General features: G+C 41.5%; 1 protein-coding gene across 1 annotated transcript in view; it reads left to right on the forward strand.

The window, feature by feature from the left end:
* The window catches only part of WWC1 (WW and C2 domain containing 1), a 370,240-nt gene that overhangs the window by 210,161 nt on the left and 133,333 nt on the right, over nucleotides 1-26,746 (forward strand). The window contains exons 6-7 of the mRNA XM_086931411.1: nucleotides 11,749-11,878; nucleotides 23,251-23,397. Of these exons, the coding sequence (XP_086787537.1) occupies nucleotides 11,749-11,878; nucleotides 23,251-23,397 (277 nt within the window). The remainder of the gene's footprint in view (nucleotides 1-11,748; nucleotides 11,879-23,250; nucleotides 23,398-26,746) is intronic.

The following is a 26,746-nucleotide window of genomic DNA, read 5'->3' on the forward strand; positions in this document are numbered from 1 at the left end:
ATTATTATAAATATCATACATGAAAAATGGAATCTTCATTTACGGTGTGTTTTGACTTTCATTGTTGTCCAAAGCACTTACCACACATCTATTGACATTGATTGGCATGAAGAAAAGACACTGTTAATATATTGTTTTCACTGAATTGTGTCTACTAAGCAATTGTTTCATCCAAGAGATCTCTTTGTAGATTATATTGTCTATGGTTCTGAGGGACACAGGGTTTACCCCATAATCTTTAATGGTAAAAATCAAAACAAGCACTCAAATTCACAAGTTTTAGTTTACTGAACTAACAGTAGCATGCACCATTAGCATGCACTGCTTATGACCTCACATTTTACATGACTTGTGACAAGTTAAATGACATTATTGATAACATTAATGATGATCTCATCTAGTCAGTGTGACTATAGCTTTTAAGGACTTAAATTGATTCAGTACGCTATACCTCTACCCAATTTTCTACTACTAATCACATGGTAACGGACATAATTCTTGGCCACATGCTGAACACATTCAATATCTGTGAAGTCACCCACATTTGGTGGAAGTTACCCTTTTCTTACTGGTATTCAGCCAACTAACAAAGTGCTTCTGTAGACTTTAATGGTTCACCCCCTTTTTAAACCTTAAACGCCCTGCAAAACCAAGTTTGTAATCCATTCACCTTAACAGGACTACCCTCTTAAAGATTTCACATGGCATGCAAGATTAAGTCAAGAGGTTAACATGCATGCCTTTGCCAGCGAAAAGTCCCCTTTAGACAACACATCATTATTCGGTAAAAAACAGTAAAGACATTCCTGCGATAGGGACAATGGCATACAACCTTCGAGTCATTCTTAAACCCCTATTGGGAAATAAACACCTCTAAATGGGACACCCCTATATTCTTTAAATATCTGCCTTGCCTCAAAATCCAATGAGAAGTTCTAGAAATAAACATCCACACAATATGAGAATCCTTGTTGCATAGAATCTATGTATAACACAGTATTACAGCTATTTAACACAGGCTCATACCCAGATATGCAATGGTGAATAATATGTTGTCAACCAAAGCTTTGGTCTTTCTCTGAAGCTTTTGAAAAAAATTGGCTTTAAGCCACAACCTACTTTTAAACCTACTTCTGCAACCTACTTGCAGATGCTCTCAGCCTTTACCTTGCTTAACACGAGTATTACTTGTGACCAAAACATTTGCTATTTGTAAACAGCGCACCTCATAACATTCATCTTGTATATCATACTTGCCTCATGGGCTTACCAATTTCCATGCTTATACCCACACGGCGACACACAGCAACTCTATGCTATATATTTTTGTTGGTGTTGTCAACTTGTCAGTGATGGCATCAATTATGCCATTTGAGATGTCAACAGTGATGTGATTAACATGTCTTGAGTGTTGTAATATGTGAGATCATAAGCAGTGCATGGAGGGGCTAAAGTTATATTTAGCTCACTAAACTAGAACTATTAATTTCAGTGTTTTTTGTGTGTATTTTAAATTTCATGTTAGCCTTTGTTTTGTTTTTTTAGTGAATTTCTGATTTTATTTTACGATAAGCTAAGATCTTACCTAAGATATCCAACTGTAACCTCAATTAACCTTTGTTTATATTGTTTGTGTATAAATATCCAACGATTCTTCGTCAAATGTGATAGGCACTTAGCAAGTAACACCCAGTGCAGTGTATTTAAGACTTTGTGCAAATTCATTGGGTGTAGGAGTTAAAGGGGGTGGGGGCTCATTACATTTTTGATTGACCAATAGCTTTTGGTACCATCTGATGGGTGTGCTTGAAATTTGTTGGACACATCATGTTTAGCTTACTCTTCTCACTTTCAATCACCCTTCCGGAGGGAGATTTCTATTGGGGTGAGTGAAACAACTGTCCATCCGCTTATGAAATTTGGCACTGTTTGGAGAATTCATGCTAAATTTGGTACCCGTTTCCTAGTTTACTGGTGGTTATGGAACGTTTTGAGCGTCTCTAAAGAGGACAGAGGCAAATTGGAGGTCAATTAGAGTTTAATTCACTCATAACGTTGGCACTGTTTAGTTAATCTGCATGAATATTGGAAGCCAGCAAATTATGCCAGGTGCAAGGCCAGGAAAACCCCTGCTGCACATAGCCAAAGGGGATGGGCACAGGGTCTGGCCGAATGCTGTTCATAGCACAAAATGGGTTTTTGGCAGGGCATGTGCAACGGAGATTGAAAATTGAGTTAAAAAAGCTCATTGACATTCACTAGAATGAAAACACAGTTAGAAAACAGTGAGTTATGAATCTGGCTAATACTTGGCAGTGGCTGAAATTTGCATGCAATGATTAGCAACACATACCATAATTTGCTCCACCCACCGTGCTCAGAACGCCAATTTGGCAAAGGTACAGCAACAAAGTCAAGACTGATGAAGAGCACAACAGGACATTATTGCATATGTACATAGACACTGCACCCAGACCCATGCAGGCGGCTACCACCACCCCCTAGTGGTCACACCCCCATAATTGGGCAACTACTCACAGACCCCTCCCCCCCCCACCACCACCACCACATTCTTCCTTTTTTGTGTTTTGCTTTCCCTATCAGACAGAGGGCCGCAGGTTTGCCATTTTCTTTATGGTCTTCTAAAACTTTCTCTTAAGAGTTATGGTAGTGCTCCCTATGTGCTGGTCTTTGCAAGGGCAGACTACAACATATATTATACTGTTACAGGAATAGGTGATGTGTGTGTAGGGGGGGGACGTGTGTGTGCATAAATGTATATTCACCAGTCATAGTTTTACTGAAGTAACTGTAACTCATGCTCCTGCCATGCACAGTGTTGTCATCAATGATGTAATTTAAGATGTTGCATTGATGTTATCCATAATGTCATACAACGTGTCATGAGTGAGTGATGTAATATCTGAGAGTCAGAAGCACTGCATTTACATGTCCTAGGTTACTTAATTTAATTATAACTGGTGAATATCAATATATCAATGGCAATTTGAATTTATAATGTAACACTTTAACTTACATTTTCACCTACTAGAACATCACTTTAACCTTTGTTTTTTCAGTGAATGTCTGAGGTTTTATTTGTATGTAAAGTAAGATTCTATTACAATATCTAAGTAGACCTAAACTGAGTCCTATGACCAGACACTGATCCGAAAACTCCCTTGAGAGGACTACCAAAATAAAAAATAAAAATATATATATATATATCACCATGCACTGCTAATTACTTCACATATTGAATCACTCATAATATGTTCTATGACATCATTGATAACATGACTACAACATTTGAAATTCTGAAATGACATCTCTGATGACAAAACTGCATGATGAGGGTGTAAGTTATAGTTACTAGACGTAAACCATATCTGGTGAATACAGAGTTTTTTGAGTTTAAGGTATTATGTGGTCACTGAAATCTTCAGCTAACTATGACTTTACTTTTACTTCAAACTTCATTTTTTTCAGTGAGTGTATATATATATATATGTATATATATATATATATATATATATATATATATATATATATATATATTTCGAGCAATTTCAAAAAGACACCGCACTCTTCTCGGATGTTTTCAAGCTTCTTTAATCCATCTTAAGTAAAACTTCCTCACCTACGCGTTTCGAACAAATGACTGTTCTTGATCCCGGTAGTAACAAGTCCGTTTTTACTTTTCAGTATTTATACCCTTCTACCCACTTAGCAATTAGGATGCATTATGGGAGGGGTAAGTTGAGTATGTATACTCACTTTCATGGTTATGTATGAATATATACATAATGAGTATATAATCATACATAACCATGTAAGTGAGTATACATACTCAACTTACATTAGAGGAATTCATTCTTCTAATCCAAGTGGCACTGAGCCCATAATAACAACTCACCAATATAATGTCACTAAACGTGAGGCTTGTAGATTGGAATAGGAAACTGACATTGGTTGTATAACAACTAAAAAACTACCCCTCCCATAATGCATCCTAATTGCTAAGTGGGTAGAAGGGTATAAATACTGAAAAGTAAAAACGGACTTGTTACTACCGTGATCAAGAACAGTCATTTGTTCGAAACGCGTAGGTGAGGAAGTTTTACTTAAGATGGATTAAAGAAGCTTGAAAACATCCGAGAAGAGTGCGGTGTCTTTTTGAATTTGCTCGAAATTACTAACGAGTCTTGTCCTTGACTCGTCACCTGCACCAGCTGACCGGCCGCTCCTCCTCCAGAAAGGGACGTTTGCTTTGAAAAAAAAAAAATATATATATATATAAATATAAATTAGGTGGCATTATTAGGTAGTTAGGGTGGCCCTTGACCAAGTTAGGAGGCAGTGAAGTAGGTGAGGTAGCTGTTAATTATTAAAAAGAGAGTAGTTTCATTGCATGCATGCCCGGGGCTGGTTGTCACTTGGTGGAAGGAATGTTCCTGGAAACTGCCTAGTAATAATTGTTGGTGCATTATTCAGTTGTCTGATAAGTTTGAAAACGAGAGACCTTGTGGAGCTGGTGCTTTACAGCACCATCAGTGGAGTTGGCCCCTAGTGGAACTTGTTTGGCACGGGCCCTCCTAGGTCTGGATGAGGTTCTGTGGGTAGTCAGACAGCTCGGAAAGTAGCACTAGACACACTATGAGCAGCTGGAGGACCGTCTATTTCGGTGGCATCATCCCCTACCACTCTAAAGGACTGTAATGGCATGTATCCTGACGGGTGCAGCTCAAAGGGTTCCAGATGGAAATAGTAAGTGTGTATCATGCATAGCTAACCATCTAAGGCTGCCAGACCTTTCCTAGGGTTAGAACACCCATGTAGTCCCTTGGTTTTGTCCTATGTGAGTTCTCTCTCACTTGGACTCTGCCACAGGTAAGTTCATAGTCTACACAGTCCCAGGCCCAGACCGTAACCCTGGTGGACTAGTCCAGTGCTAGTAATTCTAGCTAGGGTTGAGTCAATCTAATCATCTTCACATTTGGCATCCGCATGGCAGTGCTCCACATTAGGGCATGCTCAGTAGGGCATGGATTAACCCACTAGAGAAGGGTTTGTGATTAGTTGAAAAATGCACTTGATAGCCATTCCTGATGCAAACAAATGGTCAAAGAGGGCTAAGGACTAAGTCTACCTCTCCAAAGATGTACATCTTGGGAAACCATTGGGATAGATCTATAGTGAATAATAATGCGGTGAGAGATTATTTGGGGGTGGCCCAGATGGTATTACCATAATATGGGATTTCTCTGAACTGCGAATCCTGTCAATCTTGTAAGTCTTTGCACGCAGTGAAATTCAAATGGTGATTTGTTGCGTGGAAGGAAATTCTCTTGTGCTTACAAGTCCAGAAAGGTGCAATTTTTTTAGGAATGTTATGAAGCTTTTAGTAAATGACACAGGGGACAAGACTTCATGGAAAAAAACACTAGTCCGTTACAACCTGAGCACCGGAGAGTCTATCTTGTTAGGTTACTCAGTCAACCACAACTCTGATCCCATCACCAGGATGGGTAGCAATGCCTTACCATGTTGCCCTCATTGCACTGAGGAGTAACTATGCGGTAACACATGCTACATATAAATGTATTTTCACTGAAATAAACAAAGCACTGAGAAGGCAAATCTGTTAAATTACAAAATAGAAATACCTCTAAAATGCTTCAGATGGTCGAAGGCTAAAACTAGCAAGCAAAGCGACTACCACTTTCCCACCCATAATAAACAGTCTGCTCATGGCCTCACATACAAAGAAGTGCATTGGGCATAGTCAGACCTGCTTACCTAACTGATCTCTGTTGAAGGTTTACCTGGGATGCAAGTCCCGGGGCTAGTTTAAGGGCAGGCCCCCGACCCACGGTATAATGGGCATTACCTTGGTTCATAGTGAGTCACGTTTGAGGACAGCCCCTGATTCCAAACGTGCCCTGCGCATGGTCCCCATATCAACATAACAAATTGTGCATGGTCGCTAACTAAGCAATTTCTGCAAAACCTTTTGCCGTTTGGGAGGGCCTGTAATCAGATTTACATCACACGGCACAAAGTGCTTCTTCTCAGCGGAGCTCCATAACCATGAATAATGTGGTGTGATATCTTCCAGTATTTTAATTTTGTTGCGGAGAGCAAATACTTGTATGGGATCTAAAAAGGAGCTACTTTTTTGACTCTCTCACGAGCCCCCCTTTTTAGATGTTCTCGCTTTGTATGGAAACTGAGATCTGTGTGCCAATTGTCAAATTCTGTCTGAATTTGCCAAATATCACTATAGTAGTTAGCAACTGAAAAAGAGACATTTCTCTAGTGACTGCAACTTCATTATAAGTACAGATTTGCTATTGCCGTCCCTGCAATATATATAACATTTTAATTTGATACCTGTTAGCAATGATTTTATTGTGATTGGTTTGTGTTTTTTCGATGTCATTTTCACAAGAAAACTTTAAGTAAAGTTCACCTTAAGGGAATCGTCCTTGATTTGCCAATATTTTTCTGATGATCCTACCTGTCTTTTGCCACAAAACGATGTTGCTTATTGCACCCCCTTTGGAGAAAAGGAAAATGGACAGATTACTTTCACTCTTCTGTTCTACCAGTTAGGCTCATCTAAATCCACAGTGTTATGAGTCGAACAGCCCTGCTGGGAAGCTCTTAACTGCAGGAATTATTTGTAGATATGTGGACCCTCATTGTGTCCCCTGAAAGCAGTAAACACAAGCAGCACCAGATGTTTATAATATTAGTTTATTTATTATGCACAATCAACACACAAATCTTGTGTATCAGAATGATGAAAATTATTATTGGAATCCAGTGGCAGCTGCCATGTACTGAGGGTGGTGGGGTGAGAGGGGGATGCAAAAAACAAAAAAAAAACCACTTACCTTCCTACGCTACATCCTCTGCCCTCTGGTCTTCTTCGGCAGGCAGGCCCCAATGTGGGTCCAGGAAGCTGCACTAACCAATTCTAGTGCTGCTCTCACAGCATGAAAGCAGCGCTAGGTTTGGTTGAAGCAGTCTCCCAGCGCTCCTAAAAGCACTTGAGGCCTGTGCTTTCTCTAACCTAGCTGCCTAAGGACTCTCAGTGGCCACTTAATACATTCTGCAGGGTGGTCCCATCATTTCATGTTACACCACTGGATGTTCATAAAGCATCAGGGAACCATGCATAATTCCAAGATCTATAATATCATCAGACTCATGATAATAGTAGTAAGGTCAATTTTTTGAGGTTGATTTATACTTTCTTTCCATACGATTCTCTATGGACATGGGTATTTTTTGTTTATTTTTTATTCATGCAACTAATGTCAACCTGTTTGTAAAAAAAAAAATATATATATATATACTTCTAAATAAAACGTTTAAACCTGCTACTCACTTGAGTTTGGATCGTTTGTGAGCTCTACACCTGGCTGTCTGCCGTGGCGCTTTGAGGTCCGCACCCTGCTGCTGCCTGTCATCTACTGACAGGTTGGGATTCTTTTTCATATATATATATATATATATATATCTCCAAAAAGAAATTCCACACGGTGAAGAAAGGAATGTCCAGGCCAGCTTTGCAGTTTAAAGAGCTTTAATGTTCAGCTCCTACCCAACGCGTTTCGAGGTAAAACCTCTTGATCACGAGCGTGAGTGTGAGTGATTCAATTGCTTAAGTATGGTCACAAGACCTTCAAAGGACATAGTGAAAAGACTCGTGAGAAAATCACTTATACATTTACAGGTGTTCATGGCAATGCACAACTTAAAGACAATAAATGGATAGCACGTTCCCAACCTTGGGAGGTACATACATATGAATAATAATTAAAGAAAACCATCATTACGAGGACAATGCATTAAATCATCATGCTCAGCCTCTCTTAGTATGGACCCAATCAAACGGCGCGCCTGGCAGGCAGGATCGTGTTAGTCAATCTTGGCCACATGTATGGCAGCGCACTACTCAAATGCCATTTTCCAAGTCCAGGGAGGTTCTCGACACATAACAAATGTTCAGAAGATATTGCATTACATCATCATGCACATCCTATCTTCACGTGACCCCAAATGCATGTCGCCCCTTTGCGGGCACATTAATGTTGGTATGCCCGGGGGCCTGGCGGAAATATATATTTTCGCCATAAAGACGTCCTGCAGCGGTCTGGCAGCAAAAGAAGACGAGGCAAACCCAGGTATAGTGAATAGTGATTTTATTTGCTCACCACCACTCCACCACGACGTGTTTCGGTGCCCGAAGCACCTTGATCACATGACACTGTTACATGGCGGGTGTGCTCAATTTAAAGGGCTCTTAGCCAATTATTGCATGCCAGATGTAAAGAAAATAGAAAACATACTGACTTGTTCAACTAACTGCATAAATGCATAAAATTGAATGATGACAATTCATAGGCAGGAATGTGCATTTGAAAATATGCTCCTTGATGACCCATTTGAGAGAACCATAATATACAATAAATATAGATACAAAAATAAATAAATACATTAGTATATATACTCATTTAAAATTCATCTATATACAACAAAGCAGCAATAGGTAAAATAAAAACCACTGTGCAAAACTTCGCAATGTTAAAAGGATATATGAAGTGCAATAGGGTACGCTCTCAATAAATACTCATAAAATTGCATATAATATTGCATATAAACATATGAATATATAAATATGTGCATATAAGTATAAAATTGGTGTCATCAACTTTTGGTATTAATGTGTCACTGAATACATAGTCATAATTGAGTTTGACTAGTTCAGTGTGGACACCCCTTGTGCCCGTAAAGAATTGTTAACATTCCTGCAAAAAGATCAGGTTGTCCATTGTGTAAAGCATTCAATGAGCTACATACTTGCCATATGGACAAAAGACTCAACTGTAAGCTGATCAACAAGTGGCTAAGAGCAATATAAGTGCAACCCAGTGATAGTAAAATCTGTAAAAATTACAAATTTAAAATGTGAGGTTTAAAATGTGATATTTGGCAGAGGCGACAGACTATGTTACTGAAATTACAATACTTATTGTTTATTTGTTCAACTTATCGGGGATTAAAGGTAAGTGTGACAGTCTTCTCCTGCATTCAATCCATTAGGATTCTTTGTGTCAAGCAGTATAATATGACGTGTCTCCAATCTGTGTAGCAATAGATTGCGATCTCCACCTCTTCTCTGTGGTGGCACTGTATCTATTACGAAGTAACGCAGTTCAGAAGCCTTTTTCTCGTGTACAAGACCAAAGTGCCTGGCCACCGGGTACGCAGTGTCGCCGTTGGTAATGGCCCGTAGGTGCTGGAGTATACGTTTGTACACCTGTGGCCTCGTGCTGCCAACATAGTGCAGGCCACAGGGACACTCCAGCACGTACACTGCATACTCGGTGCGGCAGGTCAGCTTGTATCTGATGGTAGTGGGTATATTATTGAAAAGCGTGACCTATTCTTTCTTACTTACTCCATTTTTACAGGCTTTGCATGTTGCACAGCGCAAAAACCCTTTGCTAGTCTCAAGCCATGGAGTTGTGGTACGTATTTCTGGGCTGCTTGATACAAGGCAATTGCCTAGTGTCCTGGCTATTTTGTAGGCAATCTTGGGGGCCCCCTTGAACTGATTGCCTAACACCTGATCACTTGTAATTAGTGCCCAGTTCCGCTTAACGATGTTTCTTATTGTGCGGTGCTGGTTACTGAAAGTGAAAATCATGCGAGTTTCACTTTCCACCAAACGGTCACTAGACTGCACTGTGCATTTGGAGGTGCTAGAAGACTCAGTGGGTTCAGCGGGTGTGATTGCTAACAAAGATGTTCTGTTATGTGCGTTGGCGCGATTCATGGCTCTTTCTATCACTGCCCTGCTGTAGCCTCTGTCTGAAACTCTCCCCGCACTCACGCTGTGCAGATATGCAACTAGCCTGTGTGCTACAGATCCGTCTAATGCGGAGCATTTCTCCATATGGTATACTCCTGATTGTGTGGGCAGGATGGTGGCTGGCGGAGTGGAGGATGCTATTGCCAGCTGTCGCTTTTCTAAATAACCTGGTTTCCAGCTTACCCCCACTCACATAGATCTCCACATCCAGGAAGCAGATTGATCTATCACTGATGTGGCTAGTGAATTGAAGATTCATACTGTTGTCATTCAATTTAAAAATTAATTCCTCCGCTTCGTGTGTGGAACCATCCCAGATTACAAAAAGGTCATCTATATACCTTAACCATGTCACAACTTTGGTGCCCATTGTGTCAGCAAAATTGAGCGACAGGACCTGCTCCTCCCAGTAACCCATATGCAAACAGGCATAACTGGGAGAGAAGCAGGCCCCCATCGCAACTCCTCTTATCTGTTGGAAATATTGTTTCCCAAACAGAAAGAAGTTGTTTTCCAGGCATAGGCTGATCATATCCATGATCATGCGTGTATGATCTCTACAACCCTCTGGTCTGGAATTATGGTAGTGCTGAACTGCTCTCAAGCCGTCCCTGTGGTGTATACTGGTGTATAGTGCAGACACATCCAAGGATATCAACAAATAGCTTGGTTTCCATTTAACATCATACACCTTTTTGAGGAAATCGCTAGTGTCCAACACAAAGGATGGTAATGATTTCACAAAGTCTTGAAGGAAAAAGTCTACATATTTGCTGGTATTTTCAAGTAAACTGTTGCATGCAGAGATAATCGGACGACTGGGAGGCACCTGATTGTTTTTGTGAATATATATATATATATATATATTCACAAAAACAGAGAGAGAAAGATCTCTCACACTCTGAGTTATGATCACTATTCAAAGCTTTAGTTTATTAGGGCCTCAACCACATACAGTCTCTAAAGAGTTACTACGTTCATGTTTTCCTTAAAATTAGGCCTGGCTTGTATGTAAAATGTATGTGTCTTCAGAAAAGCCCTTCCATTTATGTCTGTCCCTGAGCCACCTTGTATTTGCAGTAGGCGCAGGAGCAAGCAGACAGTCAGAAGACACATTTGTTGTATGCCGCCTAAGAATGATGCACAGTTAGCACACCTCCTGAGACTGTCTTTTGCAGGGGCATTCTCCTGGATCAGGCGGTGCACTGTTTCATTGCATCGTCCTGTAAAGCAAGGTTTTTGCCTCTCTTGAGATTCAGCTGGTCTGGAGCCAACGGTGATAAGTTTACTCCTGGTTTGAAACTGCTGTCCCCTAGTGCAGGCATACCTTTGGGCTTACACCAAGGACATTGCTTTTTTTTAAAAAACTCTGCATGGTCACAGTTTGCTCTGCTCATACTCTCATTAATCTAGTATGACCCTATTCCTATACACTATCTTTCACAAAGACCCATTTCTCTTTACTGCACACGCAATTAACCTTGTGAACAATTCCTTTATTTTAGCAAATTTACAAAGGTATAGTTGGTGCTACAATCACAGCATGGGACTTGTATGTTCCAGCAAAGTACATGTCAGTATATGAGACTAAACAATATACTAATACAATATATGTAATTGGCGTGCATCGTTATTGTCAAATCTCCTTGTTAACTATTTAAAATGTGTCTTAACGTTGAAAATGTGAAAATATTCCCATTGTGTTATATATATATATTGTGTGGTATCTTGGGGTGGATTCGAAAGAGGTTACGTTAGAAATTCTATTCACGTTTTCAAGGATTTAACAGACTGGTGTTCTGTGTTTTTTTTTTTTTTAAAGCATAATTCTCAAGTGCACCTGTCATCCCTTTCTCATGCAGAATTGATCTGAAAATGTCTGGTGCCCATGGTGGATACAAACTTGATGAAGCACAAAGCATTCTGAACGAAATGAGGGAGATAAAAAAATCAATCAGTTCTGGTGAGAAGGAGAAACGTGGTCTCATGCAGGTAAACTAATCACGGGTTGGTGCTTTATCTCTTAGGGGATGTTCACAGGAGATAAATGCCGGTCCTTGGTGCAAGGCACCACTTGCTTCAGGGGCGGCCCCATTCAGCTTCCAGACTACAAATATCTGAGACATATGAGACTCTCAGAGACCCTTTAATGCATTCTGCATGGTGACCCATCATTTCACGTTACACCACTAGATGTTCATAGAGCATCATGCAATCGTGGATAGCCGCTTGGTTCTGAAATGAATTCTGTTACTTTATATGCATACCTTCCATATCTTATAAATACATTTAGAACCAAAGACTCTGGGAATTTGGCCTTTCCCATAAAAAAACAGTGTCTGAGTTATGCTAGAAAACAGAAACAAAATACAAAGAATTACGTAGTCCGTGCATATGCAAAAAAAATTTTCCACAGATGTTGTAGAGTTTTTTCTAAACTTAGCAAGACTTATGAAGTTCACAGAAGGCGGTGAGGTCTGTGGCAAGGAATCCAACAAAATTAGGTTTAAGATATCCTCTACAGGTGCTTTTTGCATATTTCACATTTCCTTTTTTGGGCTTGTCTGTAGACAACTGTAGCCTATTAATAATGACACCTATTGTCACTACTATAGTAAAATATATACATATAGTGGGCAACCCTCTAATCATTTCCATAATCCTTTGCTGGCCATTTTCTTCAATGATTTTAGAGCTGCCATTCTCTCACTCTGAACCTTGGTTATCCATTAATCGCTCTTACAGGGTAGGATTCCTGACTGCCTAAAGATAGGACAAGTCACACCAATTCCAAAAAAGCCTAATGTAGACCAATCTGATCCCAACAACTTCTGTCCAGTCTCTAATATCAGGACTCTAGCTAAAGTTCTTGAGAAATGCGTACACATACAATTGTGCTATCACATCGAAATGTTTCAGGTGCTTGACCAATACCAATCTGGTTTTAGAGCAGGGCATAGTACTGAAATGGCTCTAACCCACATTGTTGATGACACTGTGAGACTACTTGACCAGAATGATCCTGGTCTACTTATCCTTCTTGATCTATCCTCGGCGTTTGACACGGTCAAACACAAAAAACCTGATTAATCATCTGGGAAAAAGATGGGGTTAGCAAGGCCAGTCTTAAATTGGTTTGCCTCGTTCCTTCAGAACAGAGCACTTAGAATCAAAGAGAACCATTCCCTCGCTTACAGTACACCAGTTTCAATTGGAGCGCCTCAAGGTTCCACACTCTCACCTACACTCTTCAACTTGTTCATAGAACCCCTGAAACATTCTAACATACAATATCACATGTACACATGTGCAATGTTAAATGAAAATGGCCTCTCTGGAAGACATCAAAGCTCTTAACTGTGTTCTTTAACACCTTGGCTGCTAAGGGTTTTCCCCTCCGGTGCTGACTTTTTTGAAAGCTCATTTATTCATGACGAGCTCAGCTCGTCATAAGCACAGCTCAACCGTGCCTCATGACGAGCTGAGCTCGTCATGAGCATCGAAGGGGTTAAAACTCAACAATGGTTAACTCACTATAACCTTATGGTTAATACTCTCAAGACCAAATTCCTCCTGATTGCCCCACCCATCCACTCCACACCCATTCAAGGCCGGCACAAACAGCTTACAGCTCTCAACTGCGATCCACTTGTTGTTGATTCCACAAGATCTCTAGGCATTACACTTAACAAATACCTGAATATGTCAAGTCAAGTCAAGGAATTTATATAGCGCACTACATACCCAGAGGGTTTCAAGGCGCTTAGGGAGGGGAGGAGGATTACTTGTCAAATATCCACGTTTTGAGTTGCTTTCTGAATGCTAGGTGGTTCTGGGTAAGGCGAAGGTAAGTGGGGAGTGAGTTCCATGTTTTAGCAGCCAGGTATGAGAAGGATCTGCCTCCCATGGTGGTCTTGTTGATGCGAGGTACAGTGGCGAGGGCTTGGCTGGAAGAACGTAGTTGGCGGGAGGGGGTGTAGAAGGACAGTCGTGAGTTGAGGCATTCTGGTCCGATGTCGTAGAGTGATTTGTGTGCGTGGGTTAGCATTCGGAAAGTGATCCTCTTATTGACGGGTAGCCAGTGGAGGTCTTTCAGGTGACCAGAGATGTGTTCGTTGCGCGGGATGTCTAGTATGATCCTGGCTGAGGCGTTTTGGATTCGTTGGAGTTTCTTCTGGAGTTTTGCGGTAGTACCTGCGTAGAGGGTGTTTCCGCAGTCCAGTCGGCTCGTGACCAGAGCATGGGTGACTGTTTTCCTGGTTTCGGTTGGGATCCAGCGAAATGTTTTTTTGAGCATGCGAAGAATGTTGAAGCAGGATGAGGATACGGCGCTGACTTGTCTGTTCATTGAGAGTGAAGAATCCAGGATGACGCCTAGGTTCCGTGCGTGGTCTGTCGGGATGGGTGCTTTTCCAAGGGCTTCCGGCCACCAAGAGTCGTCCCATGCAGAGGGGGATGTACCTAAGATGAGGACTTCTGTTTTATCTGAGTTCAGTTTCAGACGTCTGAGTTTCATCCATTCGGCAACTTCTTTCATTCCTTCGTGTAGGTTAGTTTTGGCGGTGCTTGGGTCATTGGTGAGAGAAAGGATTAGTTGAGTGTCATCCGCGTAAGAGATGATGTTGAGGTTGTGTTGGCGGGCGATGGCCGCGAGGGGGCTCATGTATACGTTGAAGAGGGTGGGGCTGAGTGAGGATCCTTGTGGTACGCCACAGATGACTACAGTGGCCTCGGACTTGAATGGTGGAAGGCGGACTCTCTGGGTTCTTCCGGTGAGGAACGAGGTGATCCATTCAAGTGCTTTTCCTTGTATTCCGATGTTACTGAGGCGTTGTAAAAGGGTGCTGTGGCAGACTGTGTCGAATGCTGCAGAGAGGTCGAGGAGGATGAGGGCGACTGTGTCTCCATTGTCCAGTAGAGTTCGAATATCGTCTGTTGCTGCGATGAGGGCGGTCTCAGTGCTGTGTTTTGCTCGGAAGCCAGATTGTGAGGGGTCGAGGGATTTGTTGGCTTCGAGGAAAGCGGCGAGCTGGTTGTTGACAGCTTTCTCGATTACTTTGGCCGGGAATGGGAGGAGCGAAATGGGGCGGTAATTTTTGAGTTCGGTGGGGTCCGCTGTGGGTTTTTTCAGAAGGGCGGTGAGTTCAGCGTGTTTCCAGTTTTCCGGGAAGGTGGCGGAGTTGAAGGAGCAGTTGATGACGTCTCGGAGGTGCGGTGCTATGACGGAGTCTGCTTTGTTGAAGATGTGGTGAGGACATGGGTCTGTGGGGGATCCTGAATGGATAGAGTTCATTAGGCGGATGGTGTCCTCAGTGGAGATTGGGTTCCAGTCGTTAAGGGTGTTCACGGGGGGAGAATGTTCAGCATATGGTTGGGTGGGTTGGTCTCCGGGTTGGTTGTCGAAGCTGTTGTGGATGTCTGCAATTTTGTTGTGGAAGAATGAGGCTAGGGAGTCGCAGAGGGCTTGAGAGGGGGTGATGTCGTTGGAGTTGGCCGAGGGATTGGAAAATTCCTTGACGATGTTGAAAAGTTCCTTGCTGTTGTGGGCGTTGTTGTCGAGTCGATCCTTGAATGCTGTTTTCTTGGCCTTTCGGATTAGTTGGTGGTGAGTGCGGGTGGCGTTTTTGAAGGCGTCCTTGGTGCTAGTGGTTGGGTCTTTTTTCCAGGCCTTTTCAAGGGAGCGGCAGAGTTTCTTGGACTTCTTGAGATCATCGTTGAACCATGAGGCCTTCTTGTTGCCAGGTTTGCTTTGGCGTTTTTTCAGTGGTGCTAAGGTGTCGGCGGTGTTGGATAACCATAGGGTGAAGTTGGCGGCGGCTTGGTCTGGGTTAGAAGAGTGGGCTGGGGTGTTTAGAAGGAGCGATGAGGAGATCTGGTCGATGGTGATTTTGTTCCAGTTTCTTTGCAGAGTTGGTTGGAGGTGGTTGATGGGTTTTGGCTTGTTGTAGGTGAAGTGAACGCAGTTGTGGTCAGTCCAGAGGAGATCCGTAGTGTGGCTGAAGGAGACATGATTGCTGGAGGTGAAGATGGGGTCGAGTGTGTGACCTGCGATGTGGGTGGGGGAAGTGACCAGTTGTTTAAGTCCGAGGTTGGCGAGGTTGTCCAAGAGGGTGGTGGTGTTGCGGTCGTTGATCTTTTCAAGGTGAAAGTTGAGGTCTCCCAGAAGGATGTAGTCTTTGGAGGGGAGTGCGTGTGGAGTGATGAAGTCCGTGATGTCTTCACTGAATTTTGCGCGGGGTCCTGGTGGTCTGTAAAGGAGGGTGCCTCTGAGTGTGGTCTTGGGGTCGATCTGGAAGTGAAGGTGTTCGGAGTTGGCGAGGTTGGCGTCCGAGCTGGTTGAGATGCGGATTGATTTCTTATGGACGATAGCGATTCCTCCTCCTGTGTGGCCGGTGCGGTCCTTGCGAGTGATCTTATAGTCTTCAGGGATGGCAATGGTGATGTCTGGGGCGGAGGAAGCGTTCATCCATGTTTCCGTTAGGAAGGCGACGTCTGGAGAGATGGTGTCTAGTAGATTCCAAAGGTCAATGGCGTGTCTGTGGACCGAGCGGGTGTTGAGAAGGATGCATTGTAGGTGGTTGGGGTCGGGAATCTGTGGTGTGGTCGTAGCGGATATGTTGTCGGTGCCGCTGAATTTGCAGGAGTAGCAGGAGAAAGGTCCATGGGTGTGTCCAGGAGCGGCTTGGACGCAGTTGGGGGCGCGACCGGGGTTAAGGGTTAGGAGGGTGGCGGCATCGTAGGTAATGCGGGAGGGCTGGGAGGGACAGGGGCCAGGGGGTCTGGCGCTGGGCGCGGTCCAGGCGCGGACGGGCGTAGACGGGCTTACCTTTGGCGCACCTTCGGCGCGGCTGGGGCGCGGTCGCTGCGCGTAAACGCTGCGCGCGGGAACTACTGTCATATATGGATGGGGGAGGGGCGAGGGCGGCTCAGCTGGGAGGCGGGGCGGGCTCTACAAGACGACAACAGCCAACAAAATGGAGGAGGGGGGAGCACAACAGAGCGCTTGGGGAGAACGCGCTAACACAGCACAAAAGTACAATTTACGAGCCAAATCGCAATACAAGCAAAGTGGCAGCCAGGCAGAGCAATGGGTGAAAGTGAGGAGGCAAAATCAAGAAAAAGCGCTGCTGAACGATACCAGTACACACCAGGGGCACTGGGAGCGACCACTCCGGCCAAAGCGAAGAGCGAGTCACAGCGCTTCCAGGTAGGGAAGCGCTGTTTGTATTCTGTGGGAGGGCGGCTCAGCTGGGAGGCGGGGCGGGCTCTACAAGACGACAACAACCAACAAAATGGAGGAGGGGGGGAGCACAACAGAGCGCTTGGGGAGAACGCGCTAACACAGCACAAAAGTACAATTTACGAGCCAAATCGCAATACAAGCAAAGCGGCAGCCAGGCAGAGCAATGGGTGAAAGTGAGGAGGCAAAATCAAGAAAAAGCGCTGCTGAACGATACCAGTACACGCCAGGGGCACTGGGAGCGACCACTCCGGCCAAAGCGAAGAGCGAGTCACAGCGCTTCCAGGTAGGGAAGCGCTGTTTGTATTCTGTGGGAGGGCGGCTCAGCTGGGAGGCGGGGCGGGCTCTACAAGACGACAACAACCAACAAAATGGAGGAGGGGGGAGCACAACAGAGCGCTTGGGGAGAACGCGCTAACACAGCACAAAAGTACAATTTACGAGCCAAATCGCAATACAAGCAAAGCGGCAGCCAGACAGAGCAATGGGTGAAAGTGAGGAGGCAAAATCAAGAAAAAGCGCTGCTGAACGATACCAGTACACGCCAGGGGCACTGGGAGCGACCACTCCGGCGTGCAACAACTAAGGGAGCCAACCACCATCTAAACAGTCATAGGAAAATCAATCCATTCTTGCCTCCTGTGGACATGCAAATTGCAGTCCAATCCCTAGTTAGCCCCTGTCTGGAATATGGAATTGCGACCTTGGCTGGGTTGCCCAAAGCTAGACTGGCCCCCCCTTATGGCCACTCTGAACTCTGCTGCCAGACTCATCACTGGCTCACAAAAACATGATTGCATCACACCTAACCTAATTCAGCTCAACTGGCTATCGCTCAAAGATTGGATTAGGTCAAGATTGCCTTCCTGACGCACAAAACTCTTCATTATAATACCCCCATTTACGTAGCAAAAAAGCTCAAACTTACTGGTATGAATCAGACCCGAAGAAGATCCAGCACCCTCCTGCTGAAACCTCACAAATTGAAAAAAAAAGAACCTACAATTGTACCTTTTCGGTATGGCCCCAAGAATTTGAAACGCTCTTCTTCCCGATGTCCATTCTAACCCTCCGACCTCCTCATTCAAAAAACAAGTTAAAGGGTTTCTCCTGAATAAACAGCTGCAACAATTGTAACTAACTTTTATATCCTACAGACAGCAGAGCTATCTCATTCATTGAGGCATTTTCGAGATGCAACTTATGTTATTCCTACATGTTTGGGTTTGCTCTTTCTGTAATTGGGTTGGTTACCTACAAATGTTTGATGTTTGTTTTTTTAGTGACAAATCGTATCCTTTTCCTACTGTACAGTACTCCGATACCCCTATGGGTCATGTTTGCACTATATAAAACCTTTCAATAAATAAATACAATTGGATTAGCCACAGGCACTTCATTGGATGTCTTAGTTGTCTATCTCATTTCCAATCTTCTTATTCAGTGGCTTGCCTCTCTCTAATCATTTTTGTCCAGCCTCTGCATCTTTTCTTCTATACTGCGTTTAGATCCGACAACTTGCATCTTTTGGTTACTTGTATCCAGGGAACTACTTTTTTGTTTTTCTTTTTGCACTCTATAGAATGAATGTATATTCTTACTCTGTCTCATATACGATATGAAATGAAAAGAAATGTATAGAGCACACATATACCCGAAGGTTTCAAGATGCTTCTCATCTTGTATTCCGCTCCGCACTTTTCTGTGTTGCTTACCCCCTCGATGCACAGATATTCTACTGCACCCAGAGGCGGCGTTTAAAATAATTGAATCACACCCACCCATCAGTTGCTCCTCTCTGAAACTCAATCCCTGCTCCGACCAACACTTGACAGCATTGACTTGAACTCTCCTATCCCCTGCACTCTTATCCATTGCTGCAGTGCCCCTCTCCCCCAGTTATGGAATTTTTGTCAATATTTTATATATTTATCCATTTGTTTATGGAGGATCCAGCAGCTGAAATTTACTGACAGCCTATTCCATTCTTTTTTCTTTTTTCTTTTTTTATTATTGCTCCCAGATACGAGTGCTCCTTCGTTTAAAGGGAACTAGAACAAGTGAACACAAAACTAAAATGGCACATAGAGCACATCATGCAATATATGCTTGGAAGCATGGTCATGCATTCATGTATGTAATTATGCAGGGTGCATATTTTATGACACAGGCGCATGCACACATCATTGCTCTTCTTTTAACTTTCTTTTTGCCTATGCATGACAGTTTTGTCAAAGAAGCATTGTTTCCTTTTTTGCATCCGCAACAAAGCATTAACAAAGCCAATAGGTCAACAGTGCTTTTAAGAGGAGAGACCAATTGTCTTTGAAATGCTTGTATCCACTCATGTCCTACTCTCTGGGGCTCTGCATGAACTGCTTATTTTCAGTTTCAGCAGTATGGGTCCCTTCCATGTGTCCGAGTTGTCTGTCAAAGATGATGCAGAGCATAGTCAATAGGATGACTCTTGTAACTTGCGGTTAGAGATTACTTATCTTGGGTAGGAACTTGGAGACCTCTTAAATGCAGAATGCAATCTAATGCTGTCATTACTTGGGCAGGAGAAGAATGATTGCCCTCATGGATTTGCAAAACGTGTAGCCGTGGAAACTGACGGCCAATACCTACAGAATCTAAAAGTACTCTAGATGCAAATCATAAGTTCTATCATGCAGATTAAAGATCAAACAGTGAGAATCAGGAACTACTAAAGCTTTTCTGTTCATGAATAAGATCTTCACTGCAGAGAAATGCTGAAGTGGAGGCTGGAAAAGTTGTGAGAAATTGGGATGCTGGTAGCTGGCAGCTTGCAAACCTTTTCGTTAAGATGGCACATCCCTAAGCCTCCTTAGTGGCATACCTCTCTTCTGCACATTCCACACATAGTGTACCTTATTTCTGTTTATCATTCGTTCTGCCATTACTCAGACGTATGAGTTCCATAATGTAATTTTTGGGAAGTCTATCTGGACGGCCCAACACATGCAGAGGAAGCATATTGCAATAGCATGGGACAGATGATGGGTACAAAGTCAATGATGGGAGAAGAGTGAATAGTGCAAATGATTGGGCACGTTAGGGATTGGGATCATAGGGTGGAAAAAGGCACTTCATATGCATGTTTTAATATCCTGTTTCTGGCTTTTATTTCTTGCCTCCATTTACATTTGCTTAGCTCCTCATTACATTTAGCACTTGATTGTATAATTTCCTTACTTACTCACACTTTCTTTATTCACCTTGCCATGCTGGCATGCCTGTTCATTCCCTCCTCTTTGCCAGTTTCTTCTTACTTAGTAATGCTCCTTTTTGCCTTTTTCCCTGGCCTGCTAGTTGTTTAATTCCTTACTTTCGTGAATAATCTGTGCAACGTTTAATTTATTTTTCCACTGTGCTTCTTCTCCACTAGCCCAGCAGCTTATGTATTTTTGGTTCACCCATTCTTCTAGTTTGCTACCTATGTTCTCCTCCCCTCTGCCTGAATGCTCGCATTTTGGACTGTTTTTAAATTTGACAGAGGGACGAAACAGTGCTACTGAATGTGAGAAAATGCAGACCACATACATTAGAGGTAAAGGTAAAATTCCTGCAGAAACAGTAAAATCATTCTATCTTAAGCTTGACATAATGGAGAGGGGGGTCTCAATGATGTAAGATTAAAAGAAAAAATAATGGAGCCCTTTACAGACTCAGAGAAGCAATTCCAGGGTTGGGTACAAAAGGAGAACAAGTGAAGGGCCTGAAAAATAGTATCACATCTCTCCGCTTTTAGTCGACCTTCATTTGTTCAACATACAGAAAAAGGTGCTTTTTTTAAGGCTCTCTGACTTTGTCACATGAGTCTTCAAGGTCAAGGCCAAATGTATATCCGAAACATTTGTTCCTACACCGCCTGGCTTGATGAGCTTGGGTTCACCCCCTAAAGTATCTGAGGAAATAAGAAACCTTGGAATTAGCATGGACTCCAAATTATCAATAAATGCCCAAGTGGACAAGTTAGCAACATCAAGCTTCATTACTATCAAAACTCTGTGACACATCTTCACCCACCGACGATTGTGACACAAAGTCCAAGCTACTATCTCGCTTCCACTGTCGAAATTTGATTATGCCAATAGCCTCAACCATGGATCATCTTTAACAACTGAGAAACGTCTACAACGAATTCAGAACTCTGCTGCCAGACTACTCCTACACGTAAAGCCACAAGTCTACATCTCCTCTGTCTCGAAGGCCCTACATTGGTTGCTGGTTGCCAGAAGAACCACATTCAAGCTACTTTGTACGAACCACAAACCAATACATGGAACAGGGCCTCTCTTCATCAGGAAACAAATCACCTAATACATTCAACAAAGGAACCTTCACTCTAGATTGGCACCTCGCCTCAAAATCCCACCATACAAGAAAAAAAACACAGGTGGCACATCTGTCTCTGTTCAAGCAGCAAAAATATGGAACTCTTTACCCCCAGACATAAGATCTATGGTTAACTCTCTTATCCTCAGAAGACTACTCAAGAGTTGGCTCTTCCCCACATAACTACCATTCTCAAACATAAATGTACACCTTATCCCCGTGCATATACGCATTTATTTTGGATTATATGTATGTATCCAGATATGTGTATTCCTTTGTATAAATGTGTATAATAATTATGTTTTTAAATATATAGATATTTGTTGGGTCTGCTTAACAAATGTACATATTACCTGTGGCTATAATATTCTACGTTTAACATGTAAATAGGTCACTGCATAAATAAGTAATTTTTTGTCATAACTATGTCCAATTGCTTCACTATTTAATTATTAAAAGGAAAATAATATAAAATCAAATAAGTAGCTTAAAGTACAGCAAACCTTGAAATTCTGAGTTTATTAAATATAGCTCCAATCTAGATATTTCCTTCCTTCTACATACATTCCTTCTATTCACTAATTTATCCTTTTATTTATTACTCTACTCCTAATTCAATACCTCCAATGTGCTACTCTATATCTCAATTTATGACTCTCTCAATATATCCTCTACATATATAACTTCCATGTACTTATCTATCTATACATTTATGACTTTACTCTTAATTCAGCATCTCCAATGCTCTACCCAATTTCTCACCCCATACCTCTATCAATATATCCTCTACCTCCACTCTCTGCGTCCCAACCCCCATTCTACTGCTATGATCCATAAAATAATCCTTTCAAGACTCTTCCCTCCTATACTGCCCCTTGCATCATCTCAAACCTCTTTTAATATTCAGATCTCCCAAACATGCCTTTCTAAACCCTTCCCTTGTGTATCCCTTCGAGACTCATCCAATACTTTATCTATCTAGAGACCCCCCCCCCCCATCTCTCTTTACTCATCCCAAACTTCCTCCGGCTGATATGATCTCTAAATAAACACTTTCTAGGCCTTTTTCTCTTCTATCCCTCCACTATCCTTTTCAATCCAACTAGCAGACTCACATGTCCACCGCTCACTTTAATTTTCTATTTCCTTATACTTAATCACCACTAATCCTTTTTGGGCTCCGGAGTAGTGTACTACTTGCCAAAAAGCGCTATGACGCCTCGTCTGGAGTAGTAAGCACTATATAAATGAAGTTACAATACTATATGTTAGAACTCTATCGCTTTTTTAAATGTTTGAGTTCATTTTATCTCGTCATGTGGCATAGTGTCATCTTTGTTATTGTAAGAAGAAATGTCTGCTACGTGCCCGAATCCCTGTGACAACTTTGTGAGCTTATTGCAGCACCTAAGATATCTCCATGTGAGCATTTTGCAGCAACTAAGATATCTCCATAAATACCTCCTGCAGTGTTTCTTTCCGTGAAAAAAACAAAACCAGAATGTATCAACATTGATGACGTACTGATGGTGCTGACAGCTACCTTAGTTTTTGCAGCTTTGCATGAAACTGCCCACCATTACTAGAAGAAACAGTGTTTGTAGATGAAGAGATGTGTATTTTGTGGGTTTCAGAGTGAAAATAATATATGAACTGTGCAAAAACCTAGTGCCGTCTATAACTTATTGCATGCTGCTCCATTCATGTTGTTTAGAAGAAAAAAATGTATTTGAACACAGCTAACATACTATATAATCCCAAACAGAGTCTTGCCAAGTTGAAGAATGACTTCCATATTGACAAAGGATCTCAGTCGGATCTCTGGGCCAGCAACACTTCCTTGGCAAGTTCCAACCTTTCCTTATCAAGACAGTACCTGGATGTGAGCTCCCAAACTGACAGTTTAGGAAATGTGAGTATTTATAAATAATTCTTTGGTTTTTAAATTGTAGTGTATAGAATGGTCATCTCTTCTCGCATATGGGAAGAGCATTGAAGTGTGCCAATGTTAATGGAATTATTAATCATTAACATAATTCCTAACTTATTTTTAAAATAACCAATTTCAGTCTCCCACTTCAAGGTAAGGGAATTGGGAACGGCACAGCAGTCAGAAGATTTCACTTCCATGTTTAGTTTGCCCCGAAAACCAGAGAAACGAAAGGCCGGCGCATTTCGGCTTTTGCCTTCAACTGGGCCATAGAATGTAAACGTCTATACAACATTTTTAAAGTGTTCTTAATACCATTAATCTGTCATTGCTTTTTACACCAAAAAAAAAGATGAGAACGTACTATAATCAGTTTTACTGTAAACTGTCACATTGAATATATGTATTTAGAAAACATATTAAGAAAAATATATATTCAAATTATACTCATACTAAAATGTTCCCAGATGTTTTTTCCTCTTTGAAAACATCTGTAAAGTACCATAAGATAAGGAATATATGAATATACTAAAATTGACAATGTGACAGTTGACATAACTTTTGTTTTTAGCCGTGACACTAAATGTTATTATAACACCACACTAGATTAAATTAAGATCTCTCAAAGTTTATTTTCTTAAAACAAATTCATTCTTCATTAAAAACATTTTTGCAAATATATTCGTACAGTGCTCTGGTACAATATTCACACCACCTCTCTCTAACAATTCCGTATTACGGTATTCTAGCGCAGAGTCACTGATGGTTATGCATCAAACTTAAATATTACATAAAGCAAGAGGTTCACAAATTACTTAATAGGCATATTCAATATACACATACAATAAAATAAGTCCTTTGTCAACGCGTTTCAGTGCATAAAGGTATAGTGGCACCTTCTTCAGGACAGACGAATAAAAACCCAATGTGTTCTTCTTTCTAGAAAGAAATGCATACCATTAATTTATTGTGATTGGAGAGAAATTATTCTAGTTGTGGGCACATCTAGTTCATGTCACTATCTAGGCTATTTATCAAAACTTATAAACCCAACTTACTTGAATTGTTGGGGTACGGTTCCTGCTCTTAACAATCAGGGCACCTATGTCATCAATTCTGATCTTTTTTTGTTGTGCAACCACTTCTCATGGGTTGCGCAATCTGAAATACACGGACAGGAAAAGGAAGTTATTTTAATCATCTAATTGGTGAAGCTAAGTACATACCATAAAACATGTTTGGTTAACATTACCCCAGTATATCAAATTTGAAAATTCATGCCCTGTCTATCTAATAAAGGCATCAAGAAACAGACGGAATTGGTGCACAAGTTCACAGCCTGACCAAATAACAATGATACATGTTTTCTGGTATGTACTTAGCTTCACCAATTAGATGATAGGTGATAACATAATCATAGGATAAGGGTTCTCATGATGATGTTCTGTGTATTTATACAGACATCAGCGAATCTGATAGTATCCCTGCGCAGATTGAAAGACGCAGCGTTGATGAAATTAGAGACCATCGATCAATTGTCTCCCCGGTTTTTAAAGTAAGTTGTTAATGTGTAAACAACAACAGGCCGAAGACAAGAGTTTGAATTAATCCTATCCTCTCCTTAAGAAACCCTGAAAAGAACTTCCTTTTCCTATCCTTGTATTTCAGATTGCGCAACCCATGAGAAGTGGTTGCACAACAAAAAAAAGATCAGAATTGATGACATAGGTGCCCTGATTATTAAGAGCAGGAACCATACCCCAACAATTCAAGTAAGTTGGGTTTATAAGTTTTGATAAATAGCCTAGATAGTGACATGAACTAGATGTGCCCACAACTAGAATAATTTCTCTCCAATCACAATAAATTAATGGTATGCATTTCTTTCTAGAAAGAAGAACACATTGGGTTTTTATTCGTCTGTCCTGAAGAAGGTGCCACTATACCTTTATGCACCGAAACGCGTCGACAAAGGACTTATTTTATTGTATGTGTATATTGAATATGCCTATTAAGTAATTTGTGAACCTCTTGCTTTATTTAATATTTAAGTTTGATGCATAACCATCAGTGACTCTGTGCTAGAATACCGTAATACGGAATTGTTAGAGAGAGGTGTGAATATTGTACCAGAGCACTGTACGAATATATTTGCAAAAATGTTTTTAATGAAGAATGAATTTATTTTAAGAAAATAAACTTTGAGAGATCTTAATTTAATCCAGTGTGGTGTTATAATAACATTTAGTGTCACGGCTAAAAACAAAAGTTATTGGATATGCATGTAGGCCTGTTGGTCACTAACACAAAAGCCTAATAACACAGAAAGGAAACTTTTTTGATAACTACCTTATACCCAGTCCTTTCTGGTCTCTGGGAAACTCTCTTCTTTGCAAGACAGTTGACATAACATCAGCCAGTCCTAATCATCAAATGCAATCATTCTTAACTTCTTCATATTATACATGTAATGCGCAGGGTGTAACTTTTACTCATGCGTTCTACGTTTTTAATATAAATGTTTAATTCTTGATGAGTTTAATTTGCTGTGCTACGAGACATAAGTAGATAATTGACAAAATGCATCTTGCAGTCATCATATGCAGCTTTAGTGTGTTTTTTACTAGAAACCCAGTGTTAAAAACTAGTTATAATTTCTAATCAGATAATTTCAAAATTATGCTGGAAAGTAAAAAGAAAGAGGAATTAGTGACAATGATACATTTAAGCTTGATAGGTTAGTAATGCCTTTTCACAAGAACTAAAGACTATTGACTAATTGAGTTTTTAACTGTTCACTGAACCTCTTGCATTTCATAGAACTTCAGGCTCAGCGAGTGCAGGATCACAGCTCCTTGGTCGCTGAATGTTCAGTATGTTTCTGCTGGGTCTTGTAATGGCCAGGGTCCACTAGACCAAAGGATGCTGCCTGATGCGTAGTGGTTCATTTGTTACCTGACCCGAGTCTCAGTAGACAGTGCACATTATACAGAGTTCTTTGAACTCATTTTCTGGTTGATGGATAGTCAGCAGAACTACATGAAAGCTGTTGTAAATTGTTATACAAGTTTTGTGAGAAAAAGAACTTCTGATTTCTCATTAACTGCAGATTTGTTTTCATTTGTTGGATAACACTTAGATGTAGTATTCCAAATTCGGACCATGTCTTTGAGTAGATGCATGTTACCTGGTGAACTGGTGCTGCTTGGTTCCCCTTCTTGCCTTTGAAAGGCTGGTGCAATTCAACAGAGCTAAGCACCTATAAACCAGCCTATTTTGATAAGATGTTTCATAGTCTTGTGGGTGGGAGTGGTCTCAAAGGACTTCTTCC

This window comes from Lissotriton vulgaris, chromosome 7, assembly GCF_964263255.1.
Source record: "Lissotriton vulgaris chromosome 7, aLisVul1.2, whole genome shotgun sequence".
Lineage (NCBI taxonomy): Eukaryota > Metazoa > Chordata > Amphibia > Caudata > Salamandridae > Lissotriton > Lissotriton vulgaris.